Source organism: Globicephala melas, chromosome 2, assembly GCF_963455315.2.
Source record: "Globicephala melas chromosome 2, mGloMel1.2, whole genome shotgun sequence".
Classification (NCBI taxonomy): domain Eukaryota; kingdom Metazoa; phylum Chordata; class Mammalia; order Artiodactyla; family Delphinidae; genus Globicephala; species Globicephala melas.
The window spans coordinates 136,386,683-136,404,090 of record NC_083315.2 but is presented as its reverse complement, the minus strand read 5'-3'; the positions used below and the strand labels follow the sequence as shown (position 1 = coordinate 136,404,090).

The 17,408-nt window shown below is 36.7% G+C and overlaps 2 protein-coding genes across 3 annotated transcripts in view; one reads left to right on the top strand and one right to left on the bottom strand.

Annotated features, from left to right (window-relative positions):
* RTN1 (reticulon 1) overlaps nucleotides 1-17,408 on the top strand; it is a 415,427-nt gene that overhangs the window by 50,462 nt on the left and 347,557 nt on the right. The gene's annotated exons all lie outside the window — the stretch shown is intronic.
* LRRC9 (leucine rich repeat containing 9) overlaps nucleotides 1-17,408 on the bottom strand; it is a 107,949-nt gene that overhangs the window by 20,274 nt on the left and 70,267 nt on the right. The window contains exons 23-27 of the mRNA XM_030855135.2: nucleotides 16,804-16,926; nucleotides 12,403-12,533; nucleotides 8,573-8,681; nucleotides 7,792-7,931; nucleotides 4,833-4,969 (exon numbers count right to left, since the gene is read on the bottom strand). Of these exons, the coding sequence (XP_030710995.1) occupies nucleotides 4,833-4,969; nucleotides 7,792-7,931; nucleotides 8,573-8,681; nucleotides 12,403-12,533; nucleotides 16,804-16,926 (640 nt within the window). The remainder of the gene's footprint in view (nucleotides 1-4,832; nucleotides 4,970-7,791; nucleotides 7,932-8,572; nucleotides 8,682-12,402; nucleotides 12,534-16,803; nucleotides 16,927-17,408) is intronic.

Sequence of the window (17,408 nt, the reverse complement as noted above, 5' to 3'; positions counted from 1 at the left end):
TTTTATCCTTCAGTTTGTTAATATGGGGTATCACATTGATTGATTTGCGTATATTGAAGAATCCTTGCATCCCTGGGATACACCCCCACTTGATCATGGTGTATGATCCTTTTAATGTGCTGTTGGATTCTGTTTGCTAGTATTTTGTTGAGGATTTTTGCATCTATGTTCATGAGTGATATTGGTCTTTAGTTTTCTTTTTTGTGCCATCTTTGTCTGATTTTGGCATCAGGGTGATGGTGACCTTGTAGAATGAGTTTGGGAGCATTCCTCCCTCTGCTATATTTTGGAAGAGTTTGAGAAGGATAGGTGTTAGCTTTTCTCCAAACTGATAGAATTCACCTGTGAAGCAGTCTGGTCCTGGGCTTTATGTTTGTTGGAAGATTTTTAATCACAGTTTCAATTTCAGTGCTTGTGGTTGGTCTGCTTATATTTTCTATTTCTTCCTGGTTCAGTCTCAGAAGGTTGTGCTTTTCTAAGAATTTGTCCCTTTCTTCCAGGTTGTCCATTTTTTTGGCATACAGTTCCGTGTAGTAATCCCTCATGATTCTTTGATTTCTGCAGTGTCAGTTGTTACTTCTCCTTTTTCATTTCTAATTCTGTTGATTTGAGTCTTCTCCCTTTTTTTCTTGAAGAGTCTGGCTAATGGCTTATCAATTCAGTTTATCTTCTAAAAGAACCAACTTTTAGTTTTATTGATCTTTGCTATTGTGTCCTTCACTTCTTTTTCATTCATTTCTGACCTTATCTTTATGATTTCTTTCCTTCTGCTAACTTTGGGGTTTTTTTGTTCTTCTTCCTCTAATTGCTTTAGGTGTAAGATTAGATTGTTTATTTGAGATTTTTCTTGTTTCTTGATGTAGGATTGTATTGCTATAAACTTCCCTCTTAGACCTGCTTTTGATGCATCCCATAGGTTTTGGGTTGTTGTGTTTTCATTGTCATTTGTTTCTAGGTATTTTTTGATTTCCTCTTTGATTTCTTCAGTGATCTCTTCATTATTTGGTAGTGTATTGTTTAGCCTCCATGTGTTTGTATTTTTTACATTTTCTTTCCTGTAATTGATATCTAGTCTCATAGCGTTGTGGTGGAGAAGATACTTGATACGATTTCAATTTTCTTAAATTTACCAAGGCTTGATTTGTGGCCCAAGATATGATCTATCCTGGAGAATGTTCCATAAGCACTTGAGAAGAAATTGTATTCTGTCATTTTTGGATGGAATGTCCTATAAATATCAATTAAGTCCATCTTGTCTAATGTGTCATTTAAAGCTTGTGTTTCCGTATTTATTTTCATTTTGGATGATCTGTCCATTGGTGAAAGTGGGGTGTTAAAGTCCCCTACTACGATTTTGGTACTGTTGATGGCCCCTTTTATGGCTGTTAGCATTTGCCTTATGTATTGAGGTGCTCCTATATTGGGTGCATAAATATTTACAATTGTTATATCTTCTTGTTGGATTGATCCTTAGATCATTATGTAGTGTCCTTGTCTCTTGTAATAGTCTTTATTTTAAAGTCTATTTTGTCAGATATGAGAATTGCTACTCCAGCTTTCTTTTGATTTCCATTTGCATGGAATATCTTTTTCCATCCCCTCACTTTCAGTCTGTATGTGTCCCTAGGTCTGAAGTGGGTGTCTTGTAGACAGCATATATATGGGTCTTATTTTTGTATCCATTCAGCCAGTCTACGTCTTTTGGTTGGAGCATTCAATCCATTTACATTTAAGATTATTCTCAGTATGTATGTTCCTACTCCCATTTTCTTAATTGTTTTGGGTTTGTTACTGTAGGTCTTTTCCTTCTCTTGTGTCTCCTGCCTATAGAAGTTCCTTAGGCATTTGTTGTAAAGCTGGTTTGTTAGTGCTGAATTCTCTTCACTTTTGCTTGTCTGTAAAGGTTTTAATTTCTCCATTGAATCTGAATGAGATCCTTGCTGGGTAGAGTAATCTTGGTTGTAGGTTTTTCCCTTTCATCACTTTAAACATGTCCCTTCTGGCTTGCATAGTTTCTGCTGAAAGATCAGCTGTTAACCTTATGGGGATTCCCTTGTATGTTATTTGTTGTTTTTCCCATGCTGCCTTTAATATTTTTTATTTGTATTTAATTTTTGATAGTTTGATTAATATGTGTCTTGGTGTGTTTCCCCTTGGATTTATCCTGTATGGGACTCTCTGCAATTCCTGGACTTGATTGACTATTTCCTTTCCCATGTTAGGGAAGTCTTCAACTATAATCTCTTCAAATATTTTCTCAGACCCTTTTTTCTCTTCTTCTGGGACCCCTATAATTCGAATGTTGGTGCATTTAATGTTTTCCCTGAGGTCTCTGAGACTGTCCTCAATTCTTCTCATTCTTTTTTGTTTATTCTGCTCTGTGGTAGTTATTTCCACTATTTTATCTTCCAGGTCACTTATCCGTTCTTATCTTCCAGGTCACTTATCCGACAGACAAATTTCTATCTTTCCATTTAGATTAACTCTGTGTTTAGGGTCTCCTTTTCACAGGATGCAGGTTTGTAATTCCTGTTGTTTTTGGTGTCTGCCCCCTGTGGGTAAGGTTGGTTCAGTGGCTTGTGTAGGCTTCCTGGTGGAGGGCACTGGTGCCTGGGTTCTGGTGGGTTGGGCTGGCTCTTTTCTTTCTGGTGGGCAGGGCTGCATCCAGTGGTGTGTTTTTGGGGTGTCTGTGCATTCAGTATGATTTTAGGTAGCCTCTCTGCTAATCTGTGGGATTGTGTTCCTGTCTTGCTTTGGCATGGGGTGTCCAGCACTGGAGCTTGCTAGCCATTGGATGGCGCTAGGTCTTAGTGTTGAGACAGAGATCTCTGGGAGAGCTCTTGCCAATTGTTATTACTTGGGGCTGGGAGGTCTATGGTGGGCCAATGTCCTTAACTCAGCTCTCCCACCACAGACGCTCAGGCCTGATATCAGGCTGGAGCATCAAGACCCTGTCAGCCACATGGCTCAGAAGAAAAGGGAGAAAAAAAGAAAGAAAAAATTAAATTAAATTAAAATTTAAAAACTTTTTAAAAATTATTAAAATTAAAAAGTAATTAAAAAAAGAAGAGAGCAACCAAACCAATAAACAAATCCACCAATGATAACAAGTGCTAAAAACTATACTAAGCATAAAAATCAGAAACAAGTCAGTCTCAGACAGCCAACCTGAAGTCTACAATTTACCGTCTCCACCAGTGAAGGGGCTTCCTATTGTGTGGAAACTTTTCCTCCTTCACAGCTCCCTCCCAGATGTGGAAGTCCCATCCCTATTCTTTTGTCTCTGTTTTTACTTTTTTCTTTTGTTCCACCCAGATACATAGGGATTTCTTGCCCTTGGGAAGTCTGAGGTCTTCTGCCAACGTTCAGTAGGTGTTCTGTAGGAGTGTTCCACATGCAGATGTATTTTTGATGTATTTGTGAAGAGGAAGGTGATCTCCACATCCTACTCCTCCGCCATCTTGATGGTCTCCCAATTCCCACTTATTTAACTAGATAGTTATATTTTAGATAAATTTGACCCTTAACCCTTAAGATTCTAACTTGCTTCCCTACAGCCCCACCCTGCCCTTTCCCTAAAGACTGTACCTTTCCCACCATCTTGCAAACTTAACACAATATGTGAAATGTAAGTTCATTAACTCTCTGGTAGACCATGGCATGGCGTCATCTTATCACTGCCTACATTTGTGTACTCCTCTACAACTTTTGCCCTCTTCTCTCTTTAGACTGACCTTAGAATTATCTCCTCCTGTTCAGTATCTTTAACCTAACTCACCTCTTTACAAACCTTTAAAATATGCTTATAATTTCACTAGCTACCTTCTGATCTCTTACCTTCTTTTCAGGGACAAGTTCCTTGAGCATCCAACCTCTGTTTGTTGTCTTTACTGCCTATCCAACCACTTCCCTCTATATTGTTTTCACTTTGGCTTTTGCTCTTCCCACACTTCCAAATCTGATACTCTGAAGGTTACTAATGGTCTCCTTTTTTGTTGAATCCAATTGTGTACATCCAGTATGTTTTTCATAGGCCTCATTCTTTTTATCATTTGACTTTAGGTCAATCACCCTCTTTTCTCCTGACATTTAGAGTTTGTATTTCTTGGTTTTCTTTCAAAATTTGGTGAATGTCTCCTTTGCTGGTGCTTATTCCACCCTTCTTAATACTGGGTGTGGGGTGTGGAAGGGAATTGCTGAGAGGTAGTGGGTTTGTCTCCACATCCCTTTTTGGCTTTTCATTCTTTCTCTATACTTATTTCCTAAGTAAGCACATATGCTATGACTTTACCTGTTACCTCCACTGGGATAATTCTAAAATATACATCTCCAGTTCTGACCTGTGGTGCAGTACTACAACTTGAAAAAGTTTCCATTTTCATGTCTGAAAGTTGTCACAACACTAACTAATCTTTCCCTAGCTTTAGTACCTCATTTTGCCCAATCTCTTAATAAAAGCATGCAAACATCTTGAACTATTTTTCTTTCCTTGTATATCTAGTCATTAAGTACTAATATTTACTTCTTTTAAACTGCATTTTGGACTCACCCTTTCCACTGAGACCACTCTAGCCCCATTATGTCATTCATGCTACATAGAAAATGCCATGTGTTTTGGTGTCAGAGCTAGAATGCAATATTCTGTAGCTCTAGAATATCACATTTACATTATTTATATAAATAACCCAAGATAAACCCATTAGTGATTACTGAAATATTTTTGTCAATGAATCTGTTTTAATGTTGATGCTTATATTTGCTTTCAAAACAGGATGATAATCAAATCAGTTTTTAATAATAAAGACGTATACATGAATAGTGTTGCTACTCACCCTGAAGAAAGAGGAATTTTAAATTTCTTAGTCTGTTAAGCTGTAGCTGAATGAGATTACAAATTCCGTTGTAGCCCAAATGAAGAACTTCTAAACTGTGCATTATTGGAGGCAAATTTTCACTGCTCATTGTATCTCTGAAACACACATGTAAGTTTGAGCCCATAAACTTAATTTCAAACCAGCTGTTTGTATAAACATGAAAAGACAGTTTGGTATGTATTTACTATAAATTGAAGTTTAAAAAGAAAAAGAATGAATTTAGTAATAAATCAAACTATAATATTCTGTCTTCATAATTTATATAATAATCACATTTTCTTCTTTAAAAACAGTTTTATATGCTAAAGAACAAAGAAATACAGAAAGAGTTACTTGAAATAAAAAGCAAGAGCCAGTGCAATCAGGCAAGAAAAAGAAAAAAACAAATGTATTCAGATTGGAAAGGAATTAGTAAAACTGTCCTTATTCTCAGATGACAGGATCTTATATTTAGAAAATCCTTAGGAATCCACCAAAAAACTATTATTGCACCAATAAATGAGTTCAGCAAGATTACAGGGTAAAAGATTAATATACAAAAATCAACTGAATTTCTATACATCTTCAATAAACTGAGAATGAAATTAAGACTTCTATTCACAATAGTATAAAGAAGGATAAAATGCTTCACAAAAAATTAACAAAAGGAGTACAAAATGTATACACAGAAGATTACAAAACATTGCTGAGATAAATTAAAGATCTAAATAAATGGAGAAATATTCTGTGTTCACAGATTAGAAGACTCACTATTACTACTAAGATGGTAGTTGACCCAAAATTGATCAATAGATTCAATGCAATCTCTATCTAAAGTCCAGCAGGTTTTCTTTCTTCTTTTTTTCTCCAGAAAATAACCATCTCATCATAACAGTTATAAGGAAATGCAAATAACCCAGAATATCCAAAACAATCTTTAAAGGAACAAGTTTGGAGGGCTTACATGTCCTGATTTCAAAACTTATAAAGCTGCAGTAATCAAACCAGTCTGGAACTGGCAAAAGGACAGACACCTAAATCAATGGAATAGAATTAAGAGTCCAGAAACAAACTTTTATATTTATGGTCAATTGCTTTTCAACAAAGGTACCAAGGCAACTCAGTGGGGGAAAGGATAGTATATTAAACAAATGGTGCTGGGACAAATGAATATACATGTGCAAAAAGATGGATTTAGTCCTCACATTTTACCACACAACGTGTACAAAAATAAGCTCAAAATGGATCATAGTCCTAAATGTAAGAGGAAAAAAATTTTTTTGAAGAAAACATATGAGAAAATCTTTGTGAACTTAGGTTAGGCAAAGAGTTCTTAGGTACAACAACAAAATCATAATCTGTAAAAGAAAAAGTTGATAAATTGGACTTTATCAAAATTAAAATTCTTTTAAAAGACACTGTTTAAGAAAATAAAAAGACAAGCCACACATTGAGAGAAAATACTTGTAAATCATTTATTTGATAAAGGGCTTGTATCCAGAATATTTAAAGAACTCAGTAATAAAAAACCAAACAACATAATTGAAAAATAAGCAAAAGATTTAAACAGTCACAAATAAGATATAATAATGGCTAATGGGGGCTTCCCTGGTGGGGCAGTGGTTGAGAGTCCGCCTGCCGATGCAGGGGACACGGGTTCGTGCCCTGGTCCGGGAGCATCCCACATGCCGCGGAGCGGCTGGGCCCGTGAGCCATGGCCGCTAAGCCTGCGTGTCCGGAGCCTGTGCTCCGCAACGGGAGAGGCCACAACAGTGAGAGACCCGCATACCGCAAAAAAAAAAAAAAAAAAAAGCAAATTAAAACCACAATAAGGTACTTCTTTAACTCCACTAGAATGGCTGTAATCAAAAACACAGACAACAAGTGTTGGTGTGGATGTGGGGAAATTAGAACCTTCAAAAATTTTTGGTAATGTAAAGTGGTGCAACCACTTTGGAAAACAGTGTGGCAGTTTCTTAAAAAGTTAAACATTAAATTACCATACGACTCAGGAATTTCACTCTTAGGTGTCTACTCAAGAGAAATGTGAACATGAGCACATACAAATACTTCTACACAAATCTTTATAGCATCATTATTCATACCAACCCCAAAGTGGGATCAGTCCAAATGTCTATCAACTGGTGAATAGATAAACATGATGTGGAATATATCCAGACAATGGAATGCCCAACATATTCAGCAATAAAAAAAGAATGAACTAATAGATGCTATAACATGGATGAATCTCAAAAACATTATGCTAAGTGTAAGAAGTCAAATGCAAAAGACCACATATTATATTATTCCATTTATATAAAATGTCTGGAAAACATAACTCTCTAGAAAGTAGATTAGTGGTATCTTGGACCTAGAGGTGCAAAAGGGAATTGACTCCAAATAGACACAAGGCATCTCTCTGTTGTGTGATGGAAATGTTCTAAAACTGTACTGCAGTAGGTAGTAATTGCACAATTCTATAAATTTAGTAAAAATTATACACTTAAAATGAGTGAATATGGTAAGTAAACTGTACTTCAGTAAAGCTGTTAAAAAACAAATCTGAGTAGTCTCCAATATAAAGGAGGGGTATAAATTTTCATAGCAACTTTAATCAAAATAGCTTCAAACTGGAAACAACCCAAATGTTCATCAATGATAAAAGATAAACAACTTGTCATATAATGGAATACTACTTAGCAATAAAATGAAATTTATTTATCATACAATATAAGTATGAAATGGAGAAGGCTGGGAAAAAACAATAACAAAGAAGTATTTTGGTATCTTTTTATTTGTGAAGTTTATTTTTGGCATGTAGCTATTAAATTAAGTATTAAAATAAGCTAAATGTACGTACTGCTGTCATTAATGTGACTAACTGCTTTTTAAATTCCCAACCAAAATTATTTATAGTTGTAAAAAAAAAGAATAATACCTGTTTATTTTTGAAGTTCCTTGCTGCCCATAGCCACTTGAAGGCACTTTCTGGTAGAGTAGTTGTCTATTGGTCAAGTGAGTCTGAGGCTTTAGTCGGGGCATGATTGATTCAATATGATTATAGTTGAGGCATAAGACCTACAGAAGGAATCCATTATTAATCAGATATTAACATAGGAATGATGCTGTAAATATATCTTTGGCTATACAACATAATTTAATATATTAGTGTTAAAATGACAAATTTTTATGTCCTAAATTGTCTGGATTTGGCTTTGAATGTGTTTTTTATCATCTCACATGCTGAAAAATACACCATTTCAAACAAAATAATGGAGACCTAGAAAGTTGCTCAACTTTCTCAATCTGTACTCCTGACTTCTCCAAGCCTTATTTAGATGAAATAACTCTAGTTGGAGAGATCGTTATTTCCCTAAGTTTAAAAGGCATTAGTAGATGGCTCAAAGCTGTAGGACAGGAGGTGATGAGGCTGCTTTGAGAACCACAGTATCCTCCAACTTCACTCACTACAGAGGCAGCCTTCCATCCCATCTCCTATTAGACAGGAAGACTCACTGCTTATAAGACAATCGCATAAAATTGAGATCAACTGAAATAACTTTGGGAAGTAATGCTTTTTTTCTTGGTGAAAAAATACTTTCAGAAAATTAATTTCTCTTCTTTAATGACATGAGTATACATTTTAGCCCAAAGTAAAGAAGATTACAACTTGCACTGAAAACCTTGAAAGAAAAAAAGAAAATTTGTGAGTGACTCACCTTCACGTTAGGCAGATAGATTAATCCACTGAATGAGGTAAGATTATTGTTCTGTAGATTCACATTACACACATTTCTAAATTGGTCAACTGGAATCAAATCCACAGTTCTGAATTTAGACAGAGTAAATACAGTTATAATTTTAACAGGCAAATTATATTGGTGAATCTCTCATGTGTAACCCCAAAGGCGTTTTTAAAAGATCTGATCTGACAAATTCTATGGAAAAGAATTGCCTTAATATAAAATATATGCGTCAGGGCTTCCCTGGTGGCGCAGTGGTTGAGAATCCACCTGCCAATGCTGGGGACACAGGTTCGAGCCCTGGTCCAGGAAGATCCCACATGCTACGGAGCAACTAAGCCTGTACACCACAACTACTGAGCCTGCGCCCAGAGCCCACGAGCCACAACTACTGAGCCCACGTGCCACAACTACTGAAGCCCACGCACCTAAAGCCCTTGCCCTGCAACAAGAGAAGCCACCACAATGAGAAGCCCGCGCACTGCAACAAAGAGTGGCTCCTGCTCGCTGCAAACAGAGAAAGCCACGCACAGCAACGAAGAACCAAAGCAGCCAAAAATAAATAAATTATTTATTTATTTATTTTTAAAAATAAATAAATAAAATTTATTTATTTTTAAAAATAAATAAAAAGTAAAGTTAGTTTAAAAAAATAAAATATATGGGCCAAATGATCAGATAAATACACATTTTTGTTGGGTACATGTGTAAGAAAATGACATACAATTTCATTGACTTAAAAAAACATGTCTATTATCACATAAATATAGAACTATCATAAAAGAAACGTTAAAAATAAACATTTCCAATTTCTTTATAATTCCATACATGTTCATGAAGTCATAGTGAAGTTGATATGGTAAACCATAAGATTTTCAGGTTGTAAACTGCAGAGGATATATATGAAATAGGTTATTTCTGAAATGCCAGGAAGGGGTTTGGGATAGGAAAGAAAAGGAGAAAGTAGGTAATTTCTTTGAAAACAGAGTTTTCTGTGGAATCTCCTGAAAACTTTTATGGCATTCCACCTTGTAAGGATGTTTTGGTAATTGGTAAGAATGCTTGATTCCTAGTCCACAGCTTTAAAAGTGTTTTACCTTCCTTTGAGCTATGAGGGAGAAGAGCATAAAGCTTAATCACCTTGTTCTAAACACTTCTTTTTTTCATATATCCCAATTTGTTTCATTTATATATTCTTTTAATTGAGGTATAATTGATATACAATATTATGTAAGTTTCAGGTGTACAACATACTGATTCACAATTTTTAAAGATTATATTCCATTTATATTTGTTATAAAATACTGGCTATATTCCCTGTGTTGTACAGTATATCCTTGTGGCTTATTTATTTTATACATAGTAGTTTGTACCTCTTAATCTCCTACCTTTATCTTGTCTCACCCCCTTCCTTCTCCCCACTAGTAACCACTAGTTTGTTCTCTATATCTGTGAGTCTTTTTTGTTATATTCATAGTTTATTTTTTACATATAAGTAATATCATACAGTATTTGTCTATCTCTGTCTGACATATTTCACTTAGCATGATACCCTCCATGTCCATCCATGTTGTTGCAAATAGCAAAAACAAAATTTCCTGCTTTTTTGTGGCTGAGTACTATTCCATTTTATATGTATATACCACATCTTCTTTATTCATCTGTTTATGGTCACTTAGGTTTCTTCCATATCTTGGCAATTGTAAATAATGTTGCTATGAACATTGGGGTGCATGTATCTTTTTTGAATTAGTGTTTTCATTTCTTCCCAGGAGTGGAATTGCTGGGTCACATGGTAGTTCTATTTTTAGTTTTTTTGAGAAACCATACTGTTTTTCATAGTGGCTGTACCAATTTACATTCCTACCAACAGTATATGAGAGTTCCTTTTTCTCCACATCCTCGTCAACATTTGTTGTTTGTGGTCTTTTTGATGATAGCCATTCTGACAAGTGTGAGATGATATCTCATTGTGTTTTTTGTTTGTTTGTTTGTTTGTTTTTTGCGGTAAGCGGGCCTCTCACTGTTGTGGCCTCTCCCGTTGTGGAGCACAGGCTCCAGATGCGCAGGCTCAATGGCCATGGCTCACAGGCCCAGCCGCTCCACGGCATGTGGGATCCTCCCGGACCAGGGCACGAACCCGTGTCCCCTACATTGGCAGGCGGACTCTCAACCACTGCGCCACCAGGGAAGCCCTCATTGTGGTTTTCATTTGCATTTCTCTGATGATAAACGATGTTGAGCATCTTTTCATGTGCCCGTTGGCTATCTGTATGTCTTCTTTGGGAAATGTCAATTCAGATCTCTTCTGCCCATTTTTAATCAGGTTGGTTGTTTTTTTTTTTTTGATGTTGAATTGTATCATCTGTTTATATATTTTGGATATTAACTTCTTGTTGGTCATATATTTAATTTGCAAATACTTTTTCACATTCAGTAGGTTGTCCTTTCATTTTGTTGATGGTTTCCTTGGCTGTGCAAAAGCCTACCACACCTTTAAAGAAATGCTTACCCCTAAAGTTATAATTATGATACACTTTATACATTAAAAGTCATTTATTCTTTTGACATGTTTTCATTAGTTTGTTTCCTAAGTGCAGACAATATGTTTGGAAAGGCTACAACAAATATGAAAGTCACTGTCTGTGTCCTCAAGAAATGGGATTCAGAAAAACTATAATAAAAAAGGAAGGGCCTTCTATGTTGTACAAAGAGATTTAAAATTTTATTCTGTAGACAGTGGAAAGACACTGAACAATGTTGAGAAGGGAAGTGATCTGATAAAACTTGCATCTTAGAAGGCGGTATGGATAATAGATGAATTTGCAGGTAAGGTTGTATAAGACAAAAAAAAACCAGTTTCTAAATTAGTTAATTCCCCAACCTAGGACAAGGGCAATGACTATGGAAAGAAGGGGGGAACTATGACACATACTTAAGACACAGACTCTATAGAATGTAGTGATTAATTAAAAACGGAGGACAAGGGCTTCCCTGGTGGCACAGTGGTTGGGGGTCTGCCTGCCGATGCAGGGGACGCGGGTTCGTGCCCCGGTCCGGGAAGATCCCACGTGCCACGGAGTGGCTGGGCCCGTGAGCCGTGGCCGCTGAACCTACGGGTCCGGAGTCTGTGCTCCGCAATGGGAGAGGCCGCAGCGGTGAGAGGCCCGCGTACCGCAAAAAAACAAACAAACAAACAAACAAAAAAATGGAGGACAAAGGAGAGAGAGTGGACTCTAGATTTTTGGCTTGGGCGACAACAGGTGAATGTTGTTTCCTAGATGCTATCTAGAGAGCAATCGAATATTCAAATTAGGAGGCTAGATTTGGGGTAAATTAGGGGGTCATCGTCATAAATTAAAACTATGGCTAAAGATGTCTGCCTGTGAAGAGTGCAGAATAGAAAAAGAAGAGAAACGGATTTATTAAACAGGAGGACAATGATAACATTCATGAGAACAGCATCAGAGGAATGGTGGCAGTGGTAGCCAGAGAGCATTGGATTAGAGTGGTACAATGTGAGGAGCAAACCTAGTATGTTCTAATTTTAAAAGCTTGATTGTAAAAGAAAAGGGAAATATAAGGTCTTAGAAAGAGCTTGATGACATTTTTAATCATAGTGTGTGATAATAAAAGTTATTAATGCAATTCAAAGATGGTAAAGTTAGTATGAGATTGTGAAGTAGTGTAGATGATTTTCTGAATTACTGGTTATATTTGGATAAGATGTATAAATTATAAACCTTAGAAAAATAATAATAACTATATATTATAATATCAAATAGCATAGAATAAAATGATTGTACCTGATGGATGATGAAGTCCAATTTAGTTCTTGCATTTGGGTGAAGTTTGAATGTCCTTGTCGTTCAGCAATCATGTCAGAAGTAAGTCTGCCACCAAACAAATCTTTTGCACACTCAATCTCTGGTGGTTCCTGTATATGAGGATATTTAGAAAGTGAGGTTCTCTCTTACAGATGACTAAATGACATTAATTCTTTGGTTCCAGGTCAAAATGGAATAGCCTCATTTCTCCCTATTTCCTACTAAGTACAGCTAAACCCTTGGATATTATATATAAAATAAATATAGGAGACTGAAAGGTGCAGAGAAGAAGGCAGACCACCTAGGGACCTTGGGACCTGAGGAATGACACTGTGGTGAGTCCTCTGGTGTGTTACTGAGATAATAATAAGAAACCTTCATCTACTGTTCCTGGCCTGGCCATATGGTCAGGCAGGAGGGCAATGGAAAACTGACCTATTAAAAAGATGCCCATATGGGGCACAGCCTTATGGAAATTTGAGGTGTACATTAAAGTAGGACACATTGATGCCCATCTGAACTCTCTTCCCATTTTGGAAGGTGATTGGAATTGACAAGCAGATATGCCCATATGCTCACTTAAGGTGGCCACCTGGGTCTATAAAATAGGTGGACATTGGGGGTCTACAGCAGTGCGGAGATGGGCTGAATCTAGACATATTCCTCTTGCACCCTCTGAGGCACTAAATGCCAATAAGAACTGTTCTGTCTGCCAGCAAAAGAGACAGAGACTGCAGATGGCTATGTGGCAGATTTCCCTGTGGGAAGGCCCTGAATATAGCTGGCAAGTCAGACTGAGGCTGGTAGCCCTGGGGGACTACAAATGGGTCTTGACAGGAATAGATACTGACTCTGGACTGGGATTTGCTTACCCAGTGTAAATGCAAATGCACATAATGCTATAAAAGAACTGGAACAGAAGATATTGCACCAATCTGGACAGTTGACTTATTTCTTCAGACCAAGGAACACACTGAACAGCCCATAATGTCTAACAGTGGGCAGAAAGATATCCCCCTCAGAGTAGTAGTTCAATAGAGAACTAGAATGGGCAATTAAAACATTGGTTGTCTAAAATGCGGGGGGAGATAAAAGCATGATGGGCTGGCTTAAATACCTTCCTAAGAGTGCTCATACTCAGTGTGAACATGAATGGGGCTAAAGGAGGGTCCCCGCTGGATAGACTTCTGTTTTTCTGGTGCATCTGGGGGATGGGGCAAGGATGCTGATATGACTATGCAATTCTTGCGAAAGAAGGATGATGCTGGTATAACCATTATATTTTTTCTTTCATTCTTCCTCACATCACCTCAAATTTTTTTTCTACCTGATGCAGTGGCCACAGGACCACAGCTACAACTACAAATACTGGAAACAGGGATAATTCCTAAGCGAGAAACTATGTTTTTAAGCCTTTTGTCAGGATTCCTAAAGGCCTGATGGGGGTAGGTTTTACCTTCACCCCATCTGGCAAAACTGGGGTTAACAGTGAATGTATCTGTATTTCCTGGTGGCAAAAATAGCCCACTAGTTTTGCACCTATATAACCTTGTCCTATCTGAAGTGGGGTGGACTGAGGGGAGGTATATGCTAGACTAGACCAGCACAGTGGCTGAATCTAATATCCCTTCCAAAGGTGGAAAAGTATGGGTATAAATGGAGAGAACAGGGAAGGACACTTACGGGTAAAGGAATTAATAAATAGATTATGTAATGAGGAAATCCAATATTATATTACCTCAAAAGGGGTTCAGAGCAAGAGATGATATTGTCTCAGTTCAATTATATCAGAGGCCTGAAGAAAGGATTAAGCTATGTGTTTTGAGACCACTCCTGCTTTTGGAACCTGACAAAGTCTCCAATGGAAACCTGCAAATCTGAGTGGCCTCACTGGGAGAGACATTTCTATATGATTATGGACTGGATAATTACTGAATGGGATTACAGTAATATTCCAATATATTTTGAATTTTCTGATCATTTTGCTGTAAAGGATCTGTGTTCAAAGGCCAGAGCATGAGCTGTGATATTGTGATTTATAATAAGAAACCTATATTTGGTCTTTGTCTACTGTTCCTGGCACATAGCTCCTCAAACCCTCATAATTTCCTATATAAGAGCCATAGGGGCATCTTTTATTATAATATTTGGTTTTTTGTTTTCGGTTTCTGAAATAGGTCCAGAGCCATAAAGGTGAAAGGACTGTGTTGCTATTTATGACAAGCTCCTTTCAACCAGTCTGAGTATCTTAACAAGATGACTTTTGGAAAGTCCTTAAGAATGGGGGCTGGTTGCCAGGGGCAGCAACCATGATTAGAGGGTTGGAACTTCCAGTACCACTCCCTTACTTCCTGGTATGATTATATATCCATGGAGCCTTGGGCACAGAGTGAGGCTCAGCTGTCCATACTTTACCATTAAAAAGTCATGTCACTTGGAATGTCATTTAAATTCTCTGGAGTTCTTTGCGCTCATTGATAAAATAAAGGATTCAGACTATGTCATTTCTAAAGTCCAGGTCCATTTACCTCTCAAACACTCTAGGATTATATTGCTCTTCTACTTCCCTCTGTGTCTACTTTTGGTGGCTTCTTTTCCTCTTTACATTTCCTAAACGGAAGTATTAAAGGCTCACTTGGATTTCTTTACTTTCTTTACTCTCTTTCCTTAGTCAATGTTATATCCTTTTGGTTTTAATTATCAGCTTTCTTCGTGTGTCTAACACTAATCATCTTATTCCTGAAAATGCTTTTCTTCCCGTAATCATATTTCTGTTATGATATCTCTTAGTGGAATAGACTCAAGTCTTGTAGACATCTTTTATTCTTCCATTTCCTCGTCCTTCAAATTTAATTGGTTGCCAAGTTCTGTCAATTCTTCCCAGTATTTCTCCTACCTTTCAGCTCTCCATTTTTAAAACCACTTCCCCTTGGTTTATTTCAGTTTCTCATTACCTCACATGTAGACCACGCTAATAGCCTCCTATTGGTTTTTCATCAATCACTTTAAACACTGCTGTTAAATTTCCTAATATATGGTTTTCAAAATGTTATTCCCCAATTCAAAAATCTTCAATGCCTTCCCATTACCTCTCAATTAAAGTCTAAATTATTCAATCTAGTCTTCATGTCCATTATTAATTCATATATTTATATTCTACCTCATTCCACAAAGAATTTATGGCAGCTTACAGGAGGAACATATACTCAAATAGTAAAATGCAAATAATAAATAGTGAAGATCAAGACTGAGGATGATGTAAGTTAAATAGATCAAAACTGGGGATAGGGACAGATAGACCATAAGTCCTACAGGGTTTCTGTCATTGAACCATAAATGTGGCCCTGAGCTTTTAGGTAGTCAAAGTGAAAAGGAAAATAGTTTAAAAATACTCATTGTCAGTGAGGACAGCATAACTTTTCCTCAGGGGGGAAAGGTTTTCCTACACTGACTTCTAAAAGCACTTTCTCAGGTGACCCTTCAAATGAGGGCACAGAGAGATAGGAAGGATAAGATACTCAACACCACCATTGGAGCACATACAGTACTAGTTTCATGAGACTGTTTTTAAAACGTCCCTCAATGAAAGCCAACACCTAAATAAAACCCAGTATACAAGATTCTAGAGAATTGTTTGTGTTTGGGGGAGAATATTTTTGATTCTTCATTCTGAGAAGGGCCCTGAAAAAAATCAGGGTTAGAATTAGTAATTTTCTCAGAGCACCTCAAAGTCCCAAATAATCATGAACTATCTCTCAGTTTCCTAGAAATTTGATGAGTTTTATTGTCTGACAGGGGCTAGGCAATGTTACACAGGGAACCTTTTTATTCTTCACCCATTTGTTTTGCACTTATCCTGTTACATGGAAATCAGGAGCCCTGTATGAACTTACTAGTTATAGAATCCAAGTTTCCAAATATTGCTTTCATATTCAGTCCTATGTTCTGTGTTATTTTTTACACAGTATAAAAAGTTATTTTTTACTAGTATAGTTTACTAGTAATGTTGACATACCATTTTTTGGTTCAAATATGTTTTTCTTAAATCTTAACAACTGTATTTTTCCAGGTAACAGGAAGCTGTTTTTAGGCCCAAGAGGACGGTAGGGGTCCAGGGCAGTTTCTCCTATCCTGTCTCATAAATTTGTTAGGCACTGAATTCAGTGGGTGCAAATGTACGCAGCATCTTCCCTCCCAGACTACCTCAATTTAAACAATTAAAACCCAGATCTAAAATGTGCTTTGGAGACCTAGATTTTAATAAGCATAATAAGTTTGGGTAACATACTAGTGATAAAGCAACATTCAAAATGATTATGGCCTATGGATATATTAATATGAAGCCTGGACCAAATGCTATGAGTCAATAAAACAACTTACAATTGAGATTCCATCCAGACCTTTCAGTTCTGGAAGATGAAATATTACAAACAACCGGTAGTTTTCTTGATTCCATACAATAATGTTTCCATACATGTCTAGAATGACCAGGTTGCATAAACCCTGGTAATAAAAATACATACATTTAAAGTGATATACATATATATCTCACTCTAACAAGTTTTTTTCCCCTTAAGAGTTTAATCATCCTTGAATTTTAATATTAAATTACTCCATCATTTCATAGTGATTTGAGTGCTTTTAAGTATGCTGCTGTTTAGTGCAAGCATTATACTTTCATACTGTTAAGGTCTAATTTTGTGCAGTATTTCAGTGGTCTACATTATATGATCAGAATCCCTTTTTGGATGCTGGTGCTAAATGTATTACCCATGATAAAGATTTGCAAAGAAACTTAGCAAAGTTTAAAACATATACTTTGTTTATGGAATAATGATCTGTTAAATAGTATGTGTGTATACAGATACAACAGTGAAATGAAACAATGAAAAACAGTCTTCTGATGAGGGATAAAACTGAAGTGCTTCTGCCTTGTAAGAGAGTAGCAGAATTCATCTTAAGGGAAAATGTGCTTCCTTATTAGA